The sequence below is a fragment of the Mercenaria mercenaria genome, chromosome 6, assembly GCF_021730395.1.
Source record: "Mercenaria mercenaria strain notata chromosome 6, MADL_Memer_1, whole genome shotgun sequence".
In the NCBI taxonomy this organism is placed as follows: domain Eukaryota; kingdom Metazoa; phylum Mollusca; class Bivalvia; order Venerida; family Veneridae; genus Mercenaria; species Mercenaria mercenaria.
The window spans coordinates 42,905,998-42,931,023 of record NC_069366.1 but is presented as its reverse complement, the minus strand read 5'-3'; the positions used below and the strand labels follow the sequence as shown (position 1 = coordinate 42,931,023).

Sequence of the window (25,026 nt, the reverse complement as noted above, 5' to 3'; positions counted from 1 at the left end):
AAACACTCCTGTTTAATGACTCCAGTTGAAAAATACAGCCTCTATCGCATACACAAGGTTTTTCTTTGATTTGATCTAGTAACCTAGTTTTTGACCCCAGATGACCCATTTTTGAACTTGGCCTAGAATTCATCAAGGTAATCATTCTGACCAAAACTCATGAAGATCAATTGAAAAATACAGCCTTACGCATACACAAGGTTTTTCTTTGATTTGACCTAGTGACCTAGTTTTTGTGAGCGATTCTAAGTCAGCAACCTTAACCGCGCAGACACAGTGGCCCCTTAATATTGCAATGATAAACTATAAATTACTGTACCTGTAATAAAGTAAGTGGCTCCATTTTCTGTACAGGTCCTTGAGTATTCAATGGTAATGATGTACTAGCACTCTGGTTGGGTGGTAGAGGTGTGCGAATATTTTAAAACTTGTGCTGGCATCAGCCCAAAACTGAAAGGAAAATATAAATATATGAAGCTGCTAGAAATTATCCAAATATATTAAAACAGCTTTACAACATTAAATTTCTCAAAGTGGTCACAGGGGTTTTTCTTAAACATTTTTTCTTTTTTTTCCACAGAAGACAAAATATATACAAATGATAAATGGTTTAAGTGAAATCTACTGTATTAAAATATATTATCAAACATTTTGAGGCACCGTATAGCTTCCTAATTCTATTACATTGTATTACTGTATAAGTGGTTAAGTTAGCGAGGTTGAAATATCGGCGAATTTCGCGAACTGACAAAATTCGCTAACATTTTCTCCAGCGTAAATATCAGCCAACCCATCATAAAAACACCAGTAGTAAACGAGAGAACTTGACCCTCTGTCTCTGTCTGTACACTATACATGTTTTTAAAGCTACCTTTTAAGGCCTTTAATACGTCAAAACAAAAAAAAGCCTGATCAAGTTGTTTGGTTATATTTCAAAAGGTTGAAGATTATTATAATTTGATTAAATTCCATTCATTTGTTGACAGATAAAACAAGAGCTGTCGGAGGACAGCAACGCTCGACTATTCAACAGCCTTGTCAATTGAATGAATACAAAAGTTGAAAAAGGGGCATAATTTTGTAAAATGCAAAGTAGAGGTATTGAACCTCTGTACTGCATGTCATATCATGACAGTGAACAAGTGTGTGAAGTTTCAATCCTTTCCAATTTGTGGATACTGAGATACCAGCTTACATACAAAAACTTAACAAAAAACTGCTAAGTCAAAGGGGCATAATTTTGTAAAAATGCCAAGTAGAGTTATGGGACCTTCACAGTGCATGTTAGATCATGACAGTGAACAAGTGTGTGAAGTTTCAATCCATTCCAATTAGTGGATACTGAAATATCAGATTACATACAAAAATTTAACCAAAAACTGCTAAGTCGAAAAAGGGGCATAATTTTGAAAAAAAAGAGAGTAGAGTTATGGGACTTGCTTAGTGCATGTCAGATCATGATAGTGAACAAGTATGTGAAGTTTCAATCCATTCCCATTAGTAAGTACTGAGATACCAGCTTACACACAAAACCTTAACCAAAAATTTCTAAGTCGAAAAAGGGGCATAATTTTGTAAAAAAGCAAAATAGAGTTATGGAACCTGTGCAATGTAGATCAGTTCATCACAGTGAATAAGTGTGTGAAGTTTCAATCCATTCCCACAAGTGGTTACTGAGTTACCAGCTTACATACAAAACAACCAAAAATTTCTAAGTCGAAAAAGGGGCATAATTTTGTAAAAAAGCAAAATAGAGTTATGGAACCTGTGCAATGTAAGTCAGTTTGTCACAGTGAATAAGTGTGTGAAGTTTCAATCCATTCCCACAAGTGGTTACTGAGTTACCAGCTTACATACAAAACAACCAAAAATTTCTAAGTCGAAAAAGGGGCATAATTTTGTAAAAAAGCAAAATAGAGTTATGGAACCTGTGCAATGTAAGTCAGTTTGTCACAGTGAATAAGTGTGTGAAGTTTCAATCCATTCCCACAAGTGGTTACTGAGATACCAGCTTACATACAAAACCTTAACCAAAATCGGGACGCGGACGCCGACGCATGGGCGAGTGCAATAGCTCACTATTCTATGAATAGTCGAGCTAAAAATAGCAAAGCTAATTAACGTAAACTGACACAGGCGAGTATGGAAGCAAGAAAACATACTGACTTTTAAAATTGCATTTCACACCTTTCCAAATTTGACAAAAGGATTTACTTCAATACAGATTGTTAGCCTTTTTCAGGTTGATAATTACACATATTCTGCTTTCCTTAATAAATACTAGTACGTTTTCAAGTAATTATTGTTTTATAACAAAAAGACAAACAACAATTTTAGTAATGTGTAGCACATTCTTTTATATATGAACGTTCACTGGCTCCATATAAGGGATATTAATGCTGTCATGCAGCAGAAAAGTAATTATTACGCCAGACACATTAGTGATTCTTATGAAAGCTATTTTTAAGCAAGTTGGAAAAAGGGAATTCGCTAATATTTCCGCATGCCAAATGTCTGGTATTCCGAATTCGCTAACTCTTCGACCCGCAGAAATAACCACTTATACAGTATTAAGCATAAACTTTGACATGTTGATACCTGTTTTTGTTAAACTGAATTGCAAATCCAGTCAAAGGCTGCATTGCTTTGTTTGTAAAAGTAACTTCCATATTAATTTGGTTATTTTTTCGTGCAAAGGTTCCTGTGATCTCAAGTCCCTTTCCTTTTGGAGCCGAGAGACAGACTTCCTGTGGTGGAACGTATGATTGTGACTGAGGCATTCCAAATATATCTCCAAAGCCACCTAACATGTCTCCTCCTGATGGTCCACCTCCAAGCTGTAAGGTAAAACACAAGAGCTGTCAGATGACAGCAACGCTCGACTATTCAACAGCCTTGTCAACTGAATGAATACAAAAGTCGAAAAAGTGCGTGAAGTTTCAGTCCTTCCCAATAAGTGGATACTGAAATACCAGCTTACTTACAAAAACTTAACCAAAAACTTAACCAAAAACTGCTAAGTCGAAAAAGGGGCATAATTTTGAAAAAAATGCAAAGTAGAGTTATGGGATCTACACAGTGCATGTCAGATCATGACAGTGAACAAGTGTGTGAAGTTTCAATCCATTCCCATTAGCGGGTACTGAGATACCAGCTTACATACAAAACCTTAACCAAGAATTTCTAAGCCGAAAAAGGGGCATACTTTTGTAAAAAAGCGAAATAGAGTTATGGAACCTGTGCAATGTAGGTCAGTTTATCACAGTGAATAAGTGTGTGAAGTTTCAATCCATTCCCATTAGTGAGTACTGAGATACCAGCTTACATACAAAACCTTAACCAAGAATTTCTAAGTCGAAAAAGGAGCATAATTTTGTAAAAAAGCAAAATAGAGTTATGGAACCTGTGCAATGTAGGTCAGTTTATCACAGTGAATAAGTGTGTGAAGTTTCAATCCATTCCCATAAGTGGTTACTGAGATACCAGCTTACATACAAAACCTTAACCAAATCGGGACACTGACGCCGATGCGGACGCCGACGCATGGGTGAGTCCAATAGCTCTACTATTCTTTGAATAGTCGAGCTAAAAATTCAAAATGGAAACAATTACTTCTAGTTGGTGACCATCTTTTTTTTTCAGCGCTCTGATTATGATTGAATATTTGATATCAAATTTAACTTTATTATACTGTTGACGGAATCTATGACATCCCAAGCTCTATTTGTTATTACCCTGTCTGCCTATGCTTCTTTGTATAAATGAATTTTAAATGCAATGGGTTAACATCACTTTCACCCATATTCTAACAAGAGAGCCATGATGGCCCTGTATTGCTCACCTAAGTACCATTGCTTAAAATGATATGATCGTTTCAAACCAATCTCATTAGAAGCTGCTAAGGTGTATTCATTTAGATAAAAAATAAAGGGAGGTAATTTGTCATAAATTCAGTCAATCTGATCTTCATTGATTGTCCAAGTCCATCTGTTGACATAAATGAATTTTCAGATCAGTATCTTCATTAGTTACGGAGATATACCCATTTTAATTTGAAATAAAGGGAGGTAATTTGAAATAAATCAGTCCATAGTTATCTACCCCGATTGTTTCAGTCCAACTAATGACAATAATGAATTTTTCAAATAAGTCCTATAAGTACTTACTGATATAAATCCATTTTGATTACAATCAGGGGAGGTAATCAGATATAAAAACAACTCTGGAACCTATGATTGGATCTGACAGATTCATCATGGAATCCAAGATTTATTGTTGTTGAAGATATTTTGGAAGTTTGTATCAAATCCAACCATAAATGAAGTATCTATATGGCTGCAACAGCCAAAATAGCCAATTTTGGACTATTAAGGGGCCATAACTCTGGAACCCATGATGGAATCTAGCCAGTTCAAGAAAGGCATCAAGGTCTTGTGGTGATACAAGTTGTGTGCAAGTTTGGTTAAACTCAAATCATGAATGAAGCTGCTATTGTGCAGACAAGGTCAAAATAGCTAATTTTGGCCCTTTCAGGGGCCATAACTCTGGAACCTATTAAGGGATATGGCCAGTTCAAAAAAGGAATCGAGATCTTATAGTGATACAAGTTGTGTGCAAGTTTAAAATCAAATCATAAATGAAGCTGCTATTGTGCAGACAAGGTCAAAATAGCTAATTCTGGTCCTTTCAGGGGCCATAACTCTGGAACCCATAATGGAATCTGGCCAGTTCAAGAAAGGAACCGAGATCTTATGGTGATACAAGTTGTGTGCAAGTTTGGTTAAAATAAAATCATAAATGAAGTTGCTATAGTGCAGACAAGGTCAAAATTAGCTAATTCTGGCCCTTTCAGGGGCCATAACTCTGGAACCCATAATGGAATCTGGCCAGTTCAAAAAAGCAATTGAGATCTTATGGTGATACAAGTTGTGTGCAAGTTTGGTTAAAATCAAATCATAAATGAAGCTGCTATTGTGCAGACAAGGTCAAAATAGCTAATTTTGGCCCTTTTAGGGGCCATAACTCTGGAACCCATAATGGGATCTGGCCAGTTCAAGAAAGGAACCCAGATCTTATGGTGATACAAGTTTGGTTAAAACAAGAGCTGTCCGTAAGACAGCCAAGCTCGACTATTCGAAATATTGTCCCAGAAGCAGGAAAATATTACCCAAAAAGGTTAAATATCAAAAGAGTTTTAAGTTCAAAAGGGGGAATAATTTGACCAAAATGCATATCAGTTATGGGACTTGCTGCTATCAACTAGTTTTATAACTCCGAAGGCACATGTGAAGTTTAAATTCAATATCTGCATTAGTTTTGGAGATAGAAACTTGCATGTAAAACTTTAACCAGAATTTTCAAAGTCCAAAAGGGGGCATAATTTGCCCAAAATACATGCCAGAGTTATGGGACTTGATCCAGTGAGGTTAGTAATTGATCTAGAAAAAGAAAAAATAAGTTTCAAATCTATATGCCTTTTAGTAATAGCTGTATGTACTTGCACGCAAAACTTTAACCAGAATTTTCTAAGTCCAAAAGGGGGCATAATTTGGCCAAAATGAAAGTCAGAGTTATGGGACTTTCTGCTATCAATTAGTTTTATAACCCCGAAGACACATGTGAAGTTTCAAATCAATATCTGCATTAGTTTTGGAGATAATAACTTGCATGTAAAACTTTAACCAAAATTTTCTAAGTCTAAAAGGGGGCATAATTTGCTCAAAAAACATGTCAGAGTTATGGGACTTGACCCAGTGAGGTTAGTAATTGATCTAGAAAAAGAAAAAATAAGTTTCAAATCTATATGCCTTTTAGAAATAGCTGTATGTACTTGAACGCAAAACTTTAACCAGAATTTTCTAAGTCCAAAAGGGGGCATAATTTGGCCAAAATGAAGGTCAGAGTTATGGGACTTGCTGCTATCAACTAGATTTATAACCCCGAAGACACATGTGAAGTTTCAAATCAATATCTGCATTAGTTTTGGAGATAGTAACTTGCATGTAAAACTTTAACTAAAATTTTCTAAGTCTAAAAGGGGACATAATTTGCTCAAAATACATGTCAGAGTTATGGGTCTTGACCCAGTGAGGTTGGTAATTGATCTAGAAAAAGAAAAAATAAGTTTCAAATCTATATGCCTTTTAGAAATAGCTGTATGTACTTGCACGCAAAACTTTAACCAGAATTTTCTAAGTCCAAAAGGGGGCATAATTTGGCCAAAATGAAAGCCAGAGTTATGGGACTTGCTGCTATCAATTAGTTTTATAACCCCGAAGACACATGTGAAGTTTCAAATCAATATCTGCATTAGTTTTGGAGATAGTAACTTGCATGTAAAACTTTAACCAAGGTGTGATGCCGACGCCAACGCCGACGCCGACGCCGATGCCAGGGTGAGTAGAATAGCTAGACTATTCTTCAAATAGTCGAGCTAATAAAATCATAAATGAAACCACTATCGCGCAGACAAGAAATTGTTGACGGACGCACAGATGACGGACGACGGACAAAGGGTGATCACAAAAACTCACCTTGTCACTATGTGACAGGTGAGCTAAAAATAAGTCATAAACCTATAACTTTAAATAATAAATAAACAACATTGAACAGGAGGTAACGGCTGGCTGCTCCACACATAATGTTTCAGATCAAACAGTCAGCTCACCTGACAAACATATGATATTTTCATATGATTTTCTAACTGTTTTCCAAATTATGAAAATTTAGAAAAACCTTAAGCAGAAAGAAATACACTAAACATACTAGATTATCCAACCCATCTCCAAATATATCCATACCACCACCAGCTCCACCCGCAGGTACTGGCGCTGCTGGTTGCTGTGGATACATCTGCTGTTGCATCATTGACGGACCCGGTCCGAGATCTATATCAACAAGGTAACCAATGGGAGAGTCAGCTCCAGGTATAACTGTTGGCTGTGGTGGTTGCTGAGTGGTCTCAACATGTGCTGTTGTTTCCTCTGTTGTTCCTTCTCTATCAAAGTGAAGAAATTCAGGTGTAAAATATTTAATGAAATGTAATGATGAAATGTTGACAATAATTCCCACTTTACAATAAGGCAACTGAACCAAACTGCAAACAAAACTATAAATCTTCCTGCAAACTTAATTGTAACAAGCAAATTCGATGAATTGGTATCCCCCACCAAAAGGGTCTGTGGTGAGGAACGGCAAAATATATATATCCAGCAAAATGTTAAAAAGAAGCAAATAATTTCATTAGTCAAAATCAAATTATCAGAAAATGAATGCTTTTTTGGGGTGGTGTGTGGTGGGGGGTGAGTGGGGGGCAGCAGTAAGGGTACAAAACTTTACATGTTGATGATAAATATTGATGGAAAATTAAAAAAAAAAAAAAAAAAAAGGGGGGGCTGGGGGAGGGGGAGGGAAAAGAGGGTAATGCATGATCGGGGTGGTGAGCATGACTGGGTGAGGCAGTGAGGTGAGAGAATGGTACAACTTTGCATGTTGATAAATATTCATGGAAGGTTTGAAAAAAAAAGAACTAAAAAGGAACGAAAAAAAAATATTTTGGGGTTGTGGGGTTGGGAGGGGGAAGGGGTGTGACCAAGGCAAGGTGGCGACCAGGTGTGGGTACACAACTTCATATGTTTATAATAAATGTTCATGAAAAAGAATGAAAGAAGTTTAATGAAATAATGAAATTCTTCCAATTGGTTGGTTTGTTATGTACAAATCTGTGGATTTTTAAACAATTAAAGGGCAATAACTGTATGGAAAATTGACCAATAAAAAAAGAAAATGACGGGCATCATCAAAGTATGTTGGTTCATATTTATTTCAAGTTTCATTGCAGTATCTTGGTTCATGTCTATTTCAAGTTTGATGAAATTCTACCTGCTAGTTACTGAGAAATGGCGGACGGACATTTTTCATTAAATCAAGGGCAATAACTCTAAGGGAAATTGACCAATACAAAAAAACTTGACGGGCATCATCGCAGTATGTTGGTTCATGTTTATTTCCAGTTTCATGAAATTCTACCAGGTAGTTACTGAGAAATGGCTGCGGACGGACGGACTGATGACAACGACATTTCAATACCCACCTCCCGATTTCATTGGCGGGGGATAATAAAGTCAAGTATCACAAAGGAGGAAAAAAATTCATACAGATGCAACTGTTTAATGAATTAGTCTCGTAATATTTATTCTAATGTAAGCTTATTCATACACATACCCTTGAGATTTAACTGGCAGTACTCTTCTCTGTCCACCCCGTCCTTCCACGAATGCATTGGGTGGTTTATGATAGACCGATGCTAGGCTCGAGATGTGGAAGATCAGTTCGTCAAGCAGGGTCGGCTCAATCAGATCTGTCTCCTCTGAGATCAGAGGTTTCTCAGCAAGTACAACTTCTTTAGCAGTGGCTGGGTCAGTAGAGAGTAATCTCCAGTATATGTAGCCTCTGTCACGTAAATCAGGGTTATCACTGTCCTGTTAAAACAATAAATACTACATGTTTACAACAGAAAATATCAAAGAATGCACATGTCATTATACGATTGGATTGAGGAATAAAAATATTAGTGTTTTCTCTCATCTCTATGTTTTACCATTTCATTTAAAAGACATATTTCAACAATAATTTTTCAATAGTATCACATAGTAATTTAGGTAAGTAAGGCAAGGCAAAGTGCTTGCACTGTTTGTTCATGCGCCATTAAGTTGAAAACTGACAAAGAGTAAGACAACAGAATTTCTATAGTAAAAGGATCCAAGGCTAAAAGCTATGCATGTTTTTGTGATCTAGCTTGCATTTTCAGGCTCTAAGATCATACAAGAGGGCCATCATGGCCCTATATCGCTCACCTGAGTACCATTGCTCTTAATGGTAAGATCAAGTTTTGACATAGATCACATAGGCATACACTTTAAATATTCATTTACATAAAATAAAGGGAGGTAATATGTCATAAATTCAGTCAAAAGTTATCTACCCTGATTGTCCAAGTCCATCTGATGACATAAATGACATTTCAAATCAGTATCTTCATTGGTTACTGAGATACACCCATTTTAATTTGAAACAAAGGGAGGTAATTTGAAATAAAATCCATCCATAGTTATCTACCCTGATTGTCTCAGTCCAACTAATGACAATAATGAAATTTCAAATGAGTCCTATAAATACTTACTGTGATAAATCCATTTTTATTAAAATCAAGGGAGGTAATCATGCATGGTATATGCATGTAGAAGATACAGAGTACAAGCCTTACAACAATATATTAGAAAAGTTAGTAAAAGTAGAAATTTCTTACCATGGAAGACATAAATAATGTTTCAAACCAATCCCAATAGAAGCTGCTAGGTATATTCATTTACATAAAAAATAAAGGGAGGTAATTTGTCATCAATTCAGTCAATATGTATCTTCACTGATTGTCCAAGTCCATCTGATGGCATGCATGAAATTTCAGATCAGTACCTTCATTAGTTATGGAGATATGCCCATTTTAATTTGAAATAAGGAGAGGTAATTTGACATAAAATCAGTCCATAGTTATCTACCTTGATTGTTTGATTCCAACTAATGACAATAATGAAATTTCAAATGAGTCCTATAAGTATTTACTGATATAAATCCATTTGGATTAAAATCAGGGGAGGTAACCAGATACATAATAACTCCAAAACCTATGATTGGATCTGACAGATTCATCATGGAATCCAAGATTCTTGTTGATGAAGATATTTTGCAAGTTTGTATCAAATCAAACCATAAATGAAGTCTCTATATGGCTGCAAAAGCCAAAATAGCAAATTTTGGACATTTAAGGGGCCATAACTCTGAAACCCATGATGGGATCTGGTCAGTTTTTGAAAGGAACTGAGATATTATGCCAATACAAGTTACAAGAGGACCATGATGGTCCTGAATCGCTCACCTATCCCCACATGACCCAGTGTTGAACTGAGTATGACGTCGTTATTTCTATTATTTGACATAGTGACCTAGTTTTTGAGCACAAGTGACCTAGATATATCATCAAGATAAAAAATTCTGACCAATTTTCATGAAGATCCATTGAAAAATATGGCCTCTAGAGAGGTCACAAGGTTTTTCTATTATTTGACCTAATGACCTAGTTTTTGAAGGCACGTGACCCACTTTTAAACTTGACCTAGATATCATCAAGGTGAACATTCTCACCAATTTTCATGAAGATCTCGTGAAAAATATGGCCTCTAGAGAGGTCACAAGGTTTTTCTATTTTTCAACCTACTGACCTAGTTATTGACCGCACATGACCCAGTTACGAACCTGACCTAGATATCATCAAGCTGAACATTCTCACCAATTTTCATGAAGATCCATTGAGAAATATGGCCTCTAGAGAGGTCACAAGGTTTTTCTATTTTTAGACCTACTGACCTAGTTTTTGACCCCACGTGACCCAGTTTCGAACTTGACCTAGATATCATCAAGATGAACATTCTGACCAATATTCATGAAGATCTCATGAAAAATATGGCCTCTAGAGAGGTCACAAGGTTTTTCTATTTTTAGATCTACTGACCTAGTTTTTAACCCCACGTGACCCAGTTTCGAACTTGACCTAGATATCATCAAGGTAAACATTCTGACCAATTTTCATGAAGATCCATTGAAAAATATGGCCTCTAGAGAGGTCACAAGGTTTTTCTATTTTTAGACCTAATGACCTAGTTTTTGACCACACGTGACCCAGTTTCGAACTTGACCTAGATATCATCAAGGTGAACACTCTGACCAATTTTCATGAAGATCCATTGAGAAATATGGCCTCTAGAGAGGTCACAAGGTTTTTCTATTTTTAGACCTACTGACCTAGTTTTTGACCCAACATGACCCAGTTTCAAACTTGACCTAGATATCATCAAGTTGAACATTCTGACCAATTTTCATGAAGATCTCATGAAAAATATGGCCTCTAGAGAGGTCACAAGGTTTTTCTATTTTTAGATCTACTGACCTAGTTTCTAACCCCACGTGACCCAGTTTCGAACTTGATCTAGATATCATCAAGATGAACATTCTGACCAATTTTCATGAAGATCCATTGAGAAATATGGCCTCTAGAGAGGTCACAAGGTTTTTCTATTTTTAGACCTACTGACCTAGTTTTGACGGCACATGACCCAGTTTCGAACTTGACCTAGATATCATCAAGGTGAACATTCTGACTAATATTCATGAAGATCTCATGAAAAATATGGCCTCTAGAGATGTCACAAGGTTTTTCTATTTTTAGACCTACTGACCTAGTTTTTGACCCCACGTGATCCAGTTTCGAACTTGACCTAGATATTATCAAGTTGAACATTCTGACCAATTTTCATGAAGATCTTGTGAAATATATGGCCTCTAGAGAGGTCACAAGGTTTTTCTATTTTTAGACCTACTGACCTAGTTTTTGATGGCACGTGACCCAGTTTCGAACTTGACCTAGATATCATCAAGATGAACATTCTGACCAACTTTCATAAAGATCCCACAAAAAATGTGACCTCTAGAGATGTCACAAGGAAAAGTTTACGCACGGACGAACGCACGGACGGACGGACGACGGACGCTGCGTGATCACAAAAGCTCACCTTGTCACTATGTGACAGGTGAGCTAAAAACAAGTTTTATTAAAGTTGATTGCAAAATGTGGTCCCTATCATGTTCACAAGCCAAAAATGTCTAATTCTGGCCCTTTAAGGGGCAATAATTCTGGAACCCATTATGGGATTTGGCCAGTTTTCGAAAGGAACCGAGATATCATGCCAATACAAGCTGTGTGCAAGTTTGATTAAAGTTGATTGCAAAATGTGGTCTCTATCGTATTCACAAGCCAAAAATAGCAAATTTTGGCCCTTTAAGGGGTCATAACTCCTGAACCCATGATGGGATCTGGCCAGTTTTCAAAAGGAACCGAGATATTATGCCCATACAATGTGTGCAAGTTTGATTAAAATCAAATACAAAATGTGGTCTCTATCGAGTTCACAAGGAAATTGTGGATGGACGGACGGACGGATGATGGACGAAGGGCGATCACAAAAGCTCACCTTGTCACTACGTGACAGGTGAGCTAAAACTGCATCAAAATTAACTTTAAATTTCAAGTAAAAAGGGGCATAATTCATGAAAAATTGGTGCCAGAGTTATATATATATGCACCTTGTGTCATATGATGTGAGTGATAACACACTGGCCATAGCTTTATCAGATCAAGTGGTTCCAACGTTGTTTGAGCGGTGAATTTTATGCCGATCAGATGGAGAAATATGGCCGATACTACAAATTTCCGGTATTGTAAGTATGATTTAAAGGAATTTCTACCCGTTAAATAACGAATCAGATGAAACCGATGGGTGCACCTGGAGCGCAAATGTGTCTATATTTTAGCACGTCTATTTAGCTGAGATTTGTGCCGTTTATTCAAACACTTCTGTACAGTCCGGCGGGGGAAGGAGATTTTTGACAGTTTTTGACAATATCGCCTCGAATTAGTTTTTTTCGGAGCAAGTAACTTTTTAAAACACTTTATGTAAAGGGCTACCTCTTAAAACAAAGCGTGTGTATTTTCATAGAATTATTCAGTGTTTTTCTGAACAATGGGCCCCGAAAACCTAATGCAACGCCGTTTCAAGTGGGTCGTTATGCAACGCAATCAAGTGGATACCTTCTGTGTCTTACTTGCGTAGTCTTATCCGTCTTAAAACAGTCCATTAAAGCCTAACAATGAATAAATTTAGTGACTTTTATTTTCATTATAATGACCCGCCATTTCTAAAAATATTGTTACTAAATATATATAATACTTTTTTATGCTCGCTTAACATTAACATATTTTTGCGGAAACTTGTCAAAAACATCAACACAAAACATAAAGCAAGGGTGAACATCGAACAATATCATTAATTAAGTAATAGTAATAGTTCGTAAAAACAAGAACCATTTCAAGGACATTTATCTCATCCACGAATGGTACTGAACAGCATGCCAAAAGCGGGTTGACTTTTTATGAGGTTTGTTCAAATATGAATGCATCTGAGCACATAAAAAGTACCCTTTGATAGATTTCAATAAAAAATTTTATTTGGTCCCCTGGAAGTATTCACCTTCAACAGATTTGCAAAATTTCAGTCTTCTTATCCAATTCTTGAAGCCTTTTTCGTATATTTTCTAGGTATACTATGAAGACACTGGAATATTGCAGAACCGAGGTGTTGCCCCTGCACAAAGTTTCGACCAGAAAGGTATTTTGCCCCTTTGGAACAAAAAGAAATCACACGGGCAAGGTAAGACGAATAAGGGGTGACGAAGGGAGCACAACAACCTTTTCCTGCTTCAGAAGGTCTTGTACAATAGACGCCTTGCGCGATGACGCGTTTTCATGTAGTCTTACATTGGCCAAACCAGTTGCAGGTCTTCAAGTTTAAAATTTTTTTTCTTTAGTTTTCGAAGAATTTTAGTGCAATGCAGGGTCTTTTGCCAGACTTTGTTGCCCATATTTTGTTCTGAATCTTTCGTTTGGGCTCAAAAAAAGTGAACCAAGTCTCGCCACCAGTGACGACATTTGCAAAAAGATCGTGCATTGAAAATTGGAAACTGTTTAAGAAACCCAAGTTTGCGAACTCCCACGCATTGCCCTTTTCTGCTCATCTGTCAACAGAGGGGGAATCCATCTAGCACAGATTTTTCTCATTTTAAAATTTACGTTTCAGAATGTATGAGCTGCCTTATGAGATGCCAACCAACTAGCTATTTGTCTAGCGTGTATCTTGCATCAGCAGCAACTATTTCTTCCACTCTAGCAACCTCTTTGGGAGACGTTGCTGTTTTCGGCCGACGGCCATGTGGTTTATCTTCTGTGAAACTAACCAAAATTTGAATTTCTTAAACCAACAAAAAACTGTCGAAAAAGATATTTCATTTATGCCCATAAACAGAAATATATCATTAAAAATGCTTTACACCCTATGCCAAGAACACAACGATCTTTCTTTAAAACAGGACCGTAGGTGTACGCTGACCTTCTTCCAACCATTTTTGTATTAGTATACACGAGTAGGCAATGTTAGCGAGCGACAGACACAGCTAAAGTGAACGGATTTTAATGGGTGTGGTATCAATTATAAATGAACAAATAAGATACAGTCACCAATGAAAAAAAATAAACGGACTAGCAATACTAAGAAGACTGTTACAGTTGTATTATTTAACTGTCTCCAACAAAACTTTTTTTTTTCATTGGTGTCTGTATTTCATTTGTAAATTTTTAAATTTTTAAAAGGCGACCGTAGAGTTTTATTACATCGTTTCTGTTTTATGAGGGCCAATAAAATCTTGCCTTTTCCCTGGCCAATTTAACGGTCTTTGATTATCTCTCTGAAAATAAATGAACGTTTTACCAGGATAGAATGAAAATATATACAAACAACTGATCAAAACTTTTATCATGGACCAAACTTTATTTTAAATTTTTTATGAACAGCTTAAAAGCACAACAAATCAGTAATGAAATCGCAATGTATTGGTGTTAAAGGACTGAAAGTAACCACTGTAACTATACTGATTAAAGAGTCAACCCGATTTTGGCATGCTGTTTATACCATTCGTGGGGGAGAAAAAAATCTGTGAACTGGTTCTTATTGAACGAACTAATACTATTATTTACTTAATGATATGTTTTTATGTTCATCCTTGCTTTATTTATGTGTTGATGTTTTTTTGACAATGTCCGCAAAAATACGTTAAATGTTAAGCGGCATAAAATGTAAAAGTACAATATATTAAGAAATGGCGGGATCGATATGATGATATAAAACTATCCAAATTAATTTATTCTTGTTAGGGTTTGAAAATAATGACTGTTTTTAAAACAGATAAGACTTCGCAAGTAAGACAAGAAGGTACCACTTGATTGCGTTGCATAGCGACCCCTCGAAACGGCGTTGCATTAGGGTTTCGACTGATTGTTCAGAAACAACCCTGGGAAAAATACTATTAAATACACACACTTTGTTTTTAAGAGGAGCCCTTTACATAAAAAGTGTTTTAACAGTTACTTGCTCCCGAAAAAACACTAAATTTGAGGCGATATTGTTAAAAAAATGTCAAAAATCTCTTACCCCGCCGGACGTACAGAAGTGTTCGAATAAACGGCACAAATCTCAGCTAAATAGACACATGGGGCTAAAATATAGACACATTTGCGCTCCAGGTGCACCCATCGTTTCATTTGATTCTTATTTAACGGGTAGAAATTCCTTTAAATCATACTTAAATTCCAGAAATTTGTAGTATCGGCCACATTTCTCCATCTGATCGCGTAAAATTCACCGCTCAAACAACTTTTTAACCACTTGATCTGATAAAGCTATGGGGCCCGTGTGGATAAGGTGGGAACAACTATTTAAGTTGAATCAAATCCATTTAGTAAAACTGAATAGAGTGAAAGTGTATCAGAAAATTCTAAGTAACAAGAGCGTCAGGGGACAGCGGCTCGACTTTTCTCATGCGATATATAATATAAGCTATGAGTGAAATTTTAACATTACAAAAAAAATTTCTAATTAAAAAGGGGCCATAATTCAGTAAAATGCTTGAAGTTTGCCTCCCCTTTTTTACAGACTTGGGTATGATGGTAACAAGTATGCAAAATTAAAAGCAATACTGAAAATCATTTATTTAACGGATCTTTATTTACGATTCCCGTCCCCTGAATTTTTTCGGGGAGGGAAAATTTTAAAATTTTCAAAGGGTTCCTACTTAAAACAACAAATTCGGTTTCGAAGAGTGATTAATTAATGCCCTTTTTCCACCGTAAAAAAATTTCTGCACACCAAAACTTGTAAAAAGGTCCGTAAATTATTTCGTTTTGTAACTTTTTTTTTATTCACATAAAAATTTTGCTTTTGTTCAAATTTTGTTACAGTGATTTAAAAAAAACGGGGACATGCAATTATAATACATGTACAAGTATGATAAATTGCCTGCTCATCCCTATATTTAGTAAACAAGAAAATTTGGGAAAATTTGTTCCCCCCCCCAAAAAGTGTTTGTGTGAAAATGGAAAAAAGATAAAACCCGGCAAAAAGTTAAGGATGTTAATAGAAGCAAAAAATTTCATTATCAAAATAAATTTAAAACAGAAAACAAATTTTTAATTTAAAGGGTACACAATAAAGTATGAACTTGACCCGGCTAAAGAATTTTTTTTTGAAGGGGATATGCTTATGTAATAAGTTTAGCTTTTAAAATTAAAGCAGTTAATTGAAATGTAGCTTGAATTTAACTGGAATGAAATATTTTTGAGGGGTTTTGGGCCCCGGGTTTTGTTGCTTTTTTTACAGTACTTTTGAAACTTAAAAGACCCTTTAAAGAAAAAACACAATAAGATATCTTGAGCGGCTGAGGGAAAGGTTTGTCAGCCACAATTTAACTTTTAAGGTTTGAACATTAAAAAAAAAAAAAAAGGAGGAAATTATAAAAATAAAAGAATATTATATATTATTTTTTAGGGGGTGGGGTCGGGGGAACGGGAAGGAAAAAAAATTTCACATGCTGATTAAAAATATTGATTTGAAAATTTAAAAAATGAAAAAAAAAAAAAAGGAAAAAGGGGAAATTTTGGAGTGCGAGGAGGGGGGGGGAATTGTTTAAAAATTAAAAAATAAAAAAAAAAAAAGATAAAAGGGTGAATTTGGAGGGGGGGTGTGCGAGGAGCATGTTCGTGGGGGCATGAGGTTTGGGAAAAAGGAGGTGGGGAATGTACAACTTGGAAGGTTTAAAAAAAATCTAAAATAAAAAAAAAAAAAAAAAAATTGGGGGGGGCGGGGAGGGGGGTTGGGAGGGGGGGGGGGTGTCCCAAAAGGCAAGTGGGTGACCAGGTGTGGGTGCGCAATTTCAATTTTTATAAAAAATGTTCACAGAAAAGAATGAAAAAAATTTTAAATAAAATTTCTACAAAATGGTAATTTGTTATGTACAAATATGTGGATTTTTATAAAATTTTAAAGGAAATAACTTTAATTTACAAATAAATCCAAATAAAATTGTTTTAAAAACCACTTTATGGGATCAAAAAAATTTTTTAAGTTTAAATTGTTAGGTCAAAATATCAAAAGTTATGATGCAAAAATTGCCATATTTTAGTACCCTATAAGTTAACACTGAAACTTCTAAGGGCCATAACTCTGGTGTTACTTGGGCAATCGACGAAATTTGAGGGCCGCAAGAACCATTGGGTGAAACGTATAAAGTTTTAAATAAATTTTCCAACCATTTCCTAATATGGCTCCGGACGGAGGAAAGAGGGAAAAGGGAGGAAGGAGGGGTGACGAGGGAAAAGACGGAGGAGGGACGGACAACGCCAAAACTATATCCCTCCACTTTCTCGGGGGATAACATGTATAAAAAGACCCAGAAAAAGGATACATGGATCATCCCCTCGGAAACACCGTTACCCCACCCAGCTGCATGAAAATTTAACCTCTAATTTAAAGCAAAATTAGTCTTTAAGGAGGAACCCCATAACTTTTTTCAGAGCCCACGTTTTTTGACGGGTCCCAACAAAAACGGGAAAAATTTTTCGATTTAGATCTGTGTATATTTTACGTTTAATGCATCGTGACTTTTCCCAAAAGGTCGCAAACATGACCACTTCGCGCCTTTTTGACGTCAGATAACGGGGACAAAATCTGCCTTGAAATGATTGAAACCGGAATTTTTTTAAAGGAAAACCCAAAATTATACTAAAATAAAAGCTGAAAAAAAACCCAGACAATGATTTAATCAAAATTCCTATTTTTTCGTTTTATAAAAGGAGCCAAAAAGCGGTTTTCTTTTTACTTAAAATTTCCCCAAAAAAAGTTTCCTCACAAAAAAAAAATCCATCCAAAATTTTTTTCCCAAAAATTGAATATTTTTTACCTAATCCCCCTGTAAATAGTAGTGAAAAACAAAAAAGTTTCACCGTGCTATTTTGTTCAATGAACTTTAATCTCTACAGTAAAATTTTCGACGCTAAAAAAAAAATGACGTAATGTGAAGATATGGCCCTAAGGTTAGGAAAAAAAAGGTTTGGGTTTGGAACTGCTAAAAAAAGGGTAGGAGCTAAAGTGCCGCCAGTTTTTATTCACCATTTCAATTAACATAATAGATTTTTTTTTAAAGATGTTTTAATCGGAATTTCTTTTTTCGTTTAAAAAAAAAGAGAGCCAAAAAAAACGATTTTTTCTTTTATTTTAAAAATTTTCCCCAAAAATAGCTTGCCTCAAACATTAAAAAAAATATCCATTTGTAATTTTTTTATTAAAACTGATATGTTTTAATTTGTAGTTTTCTGAATAAAGTCAAAAAATTTTGAAATTTCTGCGGTGTCGTTTTAGGTAAAGCTGTTTGCGTTTATACTAGGCAACAAATTTACTTTTTCGAGTCACCATTTCAAATTGTTTTTTAAAAATTGACAATTTTCGCAAATTCAGATAAAAAGAAATTCATTTGTTATCCCATTATTTAGTAATTTTGGTAGCTTTTTGGAAGTTAATCAACAACGGTAACACTGTCAGATCCGAAAAATTAACCGTTCAGCCCCCCCAAAAGGAAAAATTTTGTTCTGGAGGATAAGTAAATTAAAAAATAGGCTGAGACATGGCATTCGTTTTTTAGTGATAAAATAATTAACACAGGAAACACAGTTAAATTTTCCTTTTTAGTGACCATATCGCGTGGTCATATTGAGTTACAAAATAATAAACTGTATTATTTGAAACTCTTTTAACAAAACAAAAATTTTGCTAATACATTTTCCACAAAAAAGAGTTTTAGACCCCAGCCATTTAACAACGCAAATAGTTAACATATTTTTTAAAACTTTGATAAAGCGTACCATATTTAGTAGTTTTTACAGAAAAAACCGAATTTGTCTATAATAGCATAAAATTTACAATTTGTTCAAAGCAAATGGGGCCCACTGATCACGTGCTTGGGGTGGGGCAAAAAGACATGTAGACCAGATGATAGCGCGTAGTTCTGCAGGATTTCTCGGCGCATATTTACGATTTTTATCGCTTCTTATTACTAGTTAAAAGATATATTTCCAGAATCTTAATAAAATAATTTATTTGTAGAATATTCAAGAACATTTCATAAGGGTATAGCGCAAGGCTCAAACTCGACCCAAAGGTCGTGGACCGAAATGGGGGCCCTTATGTCAAAAAGAAAAAAAAATTTGAAAATAACTATTTTTGAAAAAATATTTTACATCAATTAAAGGCTCTAATAACACGTTTTTCCGAATATCAATTTTTTCATGGAAATAAATAGTTTTAGGGAATTTTGTCCTCTGTACATCTGGGGCTTTCTATAGGGACCCCTATAACCTAATCTTGGTCGCATTTTTTTGAAAAAAACATCAAATTTTTTTTTATTATAAAAAGCGTTTTGAGTAAGATATAAAACGAAATTTCTTTTAAAAAGTGTTGGAAAAATTTTCTAATCGATAGAAAAACAATTTTCTTCCCCGATGAGCACGCCGCGGGGAAAATTAAATTTTGCTGAACTTTGCCATTTTTTGGCTTAAAATTTTGCCGTAAAAAAAAGGGAAAAAATGCTTATAAAAATTTACTTTGGGGAAAAAAAATGCAAAATTAAACTTGTTTGACAGGAATTGACAAAATTGAAAATTTGGGAACAAAAAATACAACATCTTTTCGCCCCCTTTGTAATTTAGGGGTAAAAACTTATTTCCGTACTTTTTTCCCTACGGGAAAAGGGAGTGTTTTTTCATTAAATTCACAAAATTTAGAATGTTCCCAAACAAAGATATTTTAATGAAATAAATTTATAAATTAAAATCTAAACATATCTAAGGGAAAAGTAATTTGTATATTTTATCGGGGACGGTTTCGTGGGGGACCCCTCAAAAATTTTCATTGTTCGGAAAAATATGCATACTTTTTATAATTTTAATTTAAAAGGGGACTGGGCCTTGTCAGAGGGTAATTTTCATAAACCTGTGTCCGATTTTTAAAGAAGATACCTTGTTGCAAGGGAAAGCAATACCTAGAGAAAAAGGGTTTGAACTTGGTCGATAGGGGGCAAGGGCATAGGTCAAATTCCGGTAAATTCCAAATATGAACTTTTTTTGAGCATCAAGGGAGTCCTGAAAACCCGGGACTACCCTTTACTGATCCAATGACACCATTTGGGGCAATTTTCTACGCCCCCCGGGAAAGGGCCAGCTTAGTCGGTCCACACCCTACGCAAATAACAAATATGGGCCATTTTCTGTACTGTCCGAGCTCGATGGCACATAGGATTAATAGCTTAAAAGTAAAGCAAAACATCTACAAAAATATTCATGTATGGATAGGTAGGTACCTGGGGGTTTTTTTTGGGGGCTAACAAGGGTCAAAATTAAAAAGCGAATTTTTGCTGAAATTCAGTTGAATTTAATCAAACGTTTCCTCCATGTATTTTCCCCAAAAATGGTACCCCGGTTTTTCGAACAGGTTTTCCGTAGCCAGGACCCATACCTAGTCGACCATGTAATTTAAAAAGGGGACAGTTTAGTCAAAAGGGACCCAACGGGGCGAAAACTTCCCAACAGGTCAAAAAAGCCATTTCGAACCTACTTTGTACCGTGACTTTTCCCCCTTTTACCCAATAATAAATATATTACAGTTTAAATTAACTGGTAAATAAAAATGGGGGCTCCTTAGCTACCTACCCCCAAATTTTTTTTGATGTTTCCAGAAACAATCTTTTTTTTCCTAACCTTAAAGGGGTTAAAACATACATTCACGCTTTTTTTTTTGCGTCGAAAAAATTTCGTATGATGCTTAAAAAATTTTATACCAAAAAAAGCACGGTTTAAAATTTTTGTTTTTACTATATATTTACGGGCGATTAGGTAAACATATTTTATTCTGGTAAAAAAAACAGGGATAATTTTTTTAAAGGACAAACTATTTTTTTGGAAAATGTAAGTAAAAAAAAAACCGGTTTTTTTTTTGCCATTTTATTTAAAAAAACTAAACAATTTTCCCATTTTAAAATCATTAAATTTAAAAATTTATTTTAGTTGATGTAATGTTAAATAAAAACGCGGCATTTTGCACCTACCCTTTTGTTAGCTGTTTCCAGAAAAAACTTTTTTGCCTAACCTTAAAGGGGCCCTTCTTCACATCCACGTCATTTTTTTTTAGGTCGAAAAAAATTTAAAGTGTGATGCTTAAAAGTTCTTATAGCCAAAAAACGGCATGGTAAAACTTTCTGTTTTTTACTATATATTTACAGGATGTATTAGTGTAAAACATATTAAATTTTGGTAAAAAAATTACGGATGGATTTTTTTTTAATGATGAGCGAAGCTATTTTTTGTGGAAAATTTAAGTAAAAAGAAAACTCATTTTTTGGCTCTCATTTTATTACGCGAAAACGTAGAGCAATTCCGATTAAATCATCGTCTGGAGTTTCATGTCAGCTTTCAGTTTGAATCAAATCCATTTAGGAATAACTGAGATAGTGTGAAAAGTGCATCAAAACTTTAACCTGAAATTCTAAGTAAACAAGAGCTGTCCATAAGACAGCCAAGCTCGACTATTCGAAATATTGTCACAGAAGCAGGAAATTATTACTCAAAAGAGTTTTGAGTTCGAAAGGGGACATAATTTGACCAAAATGCATATCAGAGTTATGGGACTTGATGCTATCAACTAGTTTTATAACCCCGAAGAGACATGTTAAGTTTCAATTCAATACCTGCATTAGTTTTGGAGATAGTAACTTGCATGTAAAACTTTAACCAGGATATTCTAAGTCCAAAAGGGGGCATAATTTGGCCAAAATATATGTCAGAGTTATGGGACTTGACCCAGTGAGGTAGGTAATTGATCTAGAAAAAGAAAAAATAAGTTTCAAATCTATATGCCTTTAAATGATAGCTGTACGTACTTGCACGCAAAACTTTAACCAGAATTTTCTAAGTCCAAAAGGGGGCATAATTTGGCCAAAATGAAGGTCAGAGTTATGGGACTTGGTGCTATCAACTAGTTTTATAACCCTGAAGACACATGTGAAGTTTCAATTCAATATCTGCATTAGTTTTGGAGATAGTAACTTGCATGTAAAACTTTAACCAAAATTTTCTATGTCCAAAAGGGGGCATAATTTGCTCAAAATACATGTTAGAGTTATGGAACTTGACCCAGTGAGGTTGGTAATTGACCTAGAAAAAGAATAAATAAGTTTCAAAGCTATATGCCTTTAAATGATAGCTGTATGTACTTGCATGCAAAAACTTAACCAAGGTGTGACGCCGACGCCGACGCCAGGGTGAGTAGAATAGCTAGACTATTCTTCGAATAGTCAAGCTAAAAAGGGAGATAATTCATGAAATAGTGGTGTGAGAGTTATGGCCCTTGTGACATATGATGTGGGTGATGATGAGGAATAACTATTTTAAGTTTAAAGCAAATCCATCAAGTAATTACAGAGATAATGAGAAAAAAGAGAAAGTGTAAAAAAACCTTAACCAAGACGCCGACGCCGGGGTGAATAGGATAGCTCTCCGCATACTTCGTATAGCTGAGCTAAAAAGCATCAAAGTTAAACTGAAATTCGTAGCAAAAACAGGGCATAATTTATGAAATATTGGTGCACGACTGACGGTCCTTGTGTCAAATGATGTGGGCGATGATGTGCAACAATTACTTTAAGTTTAAATCAATCCATTTAGGAATAACTGACACAGAGTGAAAGTGCAACAAAACTTTAACCTGAAATACTAAGTAAAAAGGGAGATAATTCGTGAAAAATTTATTCAAGAGTTATGGTCCTTCAGTCATATGATGTGAGTGATGATGCTGAACAACCATTTTAAGTTTGAATCAAATACTCTCTGTAATAACAGAGATATAGTTAAAATGCATCAAAATTAACCTTGAATTCTAAGTAAAATGGGACACAATACATTAAAAATTGGTGCCTGAGTTAAAGATCTTGTGACAATTGATACTGTTGATGATGTGGAACAAATATTTTATGTTTGTATCAAATGTAATTAGTAATAAGTGAGATAGAGCGAAACTACACCAAAACTTCAACCAGAAATTCTAAGTAAAAAGGGGGATAATTCATGAAATATTGGTGCAAGAGTTTTGGTCCTTGTGTCAAATGATTTGAGTGATGATGTGGAACAACTATTTTTTTTTAAGTTTGAATCAACTCCTAGAGTGAATATGCATCAAATTTAACTTTAAATTCTGAGTAAAAGGGGGTACAATTCATGAAAAATTGGTGCCAGAGTTATATGAACCTTGTGTCATATGATGTGGTTGATAATGTGGAACAACTATTTAAGTTTGAATCAAATCCATTCAGTAATAACTGAGATAGAAAGTGCATCAAAATTTTAACCCGAAATTCTAATTAACAAGAGGGCCAAGATGGCCCTAGGTCGCTCACCTGAGAAACAAACCATAACAGTGTAAGCTTGTTTGACCTAGTGATTTCATGGAAACAAATATTCTGGCCAATTTTCATTAAGATTGGACCAAAAATGTGGTCTCTTGAATTTAAATAAGTATTTTCTTAAATATATCCTGGTGACCTAGTTTTTAAACCAAGATGACCCATATTCAAACTTTACCTAGATTTTATCAAGGCAATCATTCTGACCAAATTTCATAAAGATCAATTGAAAAATACAGTCTCTATCGCATACACAAGGTTTTTATTTGATCTGACCTAGTGACCTACATTTTGATCCCAGATGACCCATATTCAAACTCAACCTAGATTTCATTAAGGCAATCATTCTGACAAAATTTCATGAAAATCAATTGAAAAATACAGTCTCTATTGCATACACAAGATTTTTCTATAATTTAACCTAGTGACCTAGTTTTTGACCGTAGACGACCCATATTCAAACTCGACCTAGATTTTATCAAGGCAATCATTCTGACCAAATTTCATGAAAATCAATTGAAAAATACAGTCTCTATCGCATACACAAGATTTTTCTATAATTTGACCTAGTGACCTAGTTTCTGATCTCAAACTAGACCTAGATCTCATCAAGGCAATCATTCTGACAAAATTTCATGAAGATCAGTTGAAAAATACAGCCTCTATCGCATACACAAGCTAAATGTTGACAGACGGATAGAAACGACAGACAGACGCCGGGCATTGAGCGATCACAAAAACTCACCTGCTCAGGTGAGCTAAAAAGGAGGGTTAATTCATGAAATACTGGTGTGAGAGTTATGGCCCTTCTGCCATATGATGTGGGTGATGATGAGGAATAACTATTTTAAGACTGAAACAAATCCATCAAGTAATTACAGAGAAAGTGCATAAAAACTTTAACTAAGGTGCGGACGTGGAAAGACACCGACGCCGACGCCGGGTCAAGTAGGACAGCTCTCCATACTTTGTATAGTCAAGCTAAAAATGTGCAAAGCCGGAAGCCCGAGACGAGCTACTTTGAAACGTTTATTTCATTTCTTTCAGTCTCAACATTAAGCCTTAATTGTTAGCACTAAAAGTTCAGTACAGCAGACACAGTCATTATAGTCAAGACTATCATGACTAAAATAAGATGATTTTTTAAGGTACTGCAAGGTTATAATGCATGCCTACCAAAAATACAGGAAAACACACAGTTTACTTTTTTACCTTTAGATGCTATGTACACTGTTTTGGTGTTTCTACTGCTTCTACTGCCTACTCTAGCTAAGGTAAACACTTTAGAGAAGATGATATGTGAAAAGATGTTGATTTCCTGTGGTACGTAACATCATCATTTCCATCATGATCATTGTTATCATCTTCACCATTATCATTACACTTCTTCAGGCACTGTACAACAATCTTGTCGGTTAATATATCTTGAAAATGACAAAAAATATTTTGATAACGAGTCTTCCAACCTATAAACCCTGTTTTTACTTGCACTGTTACATCCATAATCCATATGATCTGTTTGCTCAT

The 25,026-nt window shown here is 35.2% G+C and overlaps 1 protein-coding gene across 1 annotated transcript; it reads right to left on the bottom strand.

Annotated features, from left to right (window-relative positions):
- Positions 1-330: 330 nt before the first annotated feature.
- Positions 331-25,026, bottom strand: LOC128558024 (AP-1 complex subunit beta-1-like). The gene is made up of 5 exons (XM_053546775.1): positions 24,985-25,026; positions 8,224-8,480; positions 6,766-6,997; positions 2,599-2,837; positions 331-450 (listed from the first exon to the last, which is right to left on the bottom strand). Exons 1-5 carry the CDS (start codon positions 25,024-25,026, stop codon positions 384-386), a joined length of 837 nt encoding a protein of 278 aa, XP_053402750.1. The 3' UTR covers positions 331-383.

Coding starts and splice junctions, on each gene's coding strand:
- LOC128558024 (XM_053546775.1), bottom strand. CDS start 25,026: ATGAGCAAACAGATCATATGGATTATGGATGTAACAGTGCAA. Junction 8,481..24,984: donor TTATGGATGTAACAGTGCAA/GTAAAAACAGGG, acceptor TTGTTTTAACAG/GACAGTGATAACCCTGATTT. Junction 451..2,598: donor ATTCAGTTTAACAAAAACAG/GTATCAACATGT, acceptor TTTTCCTTTCAG/TTTTGGGCTGATGCCAGCAC.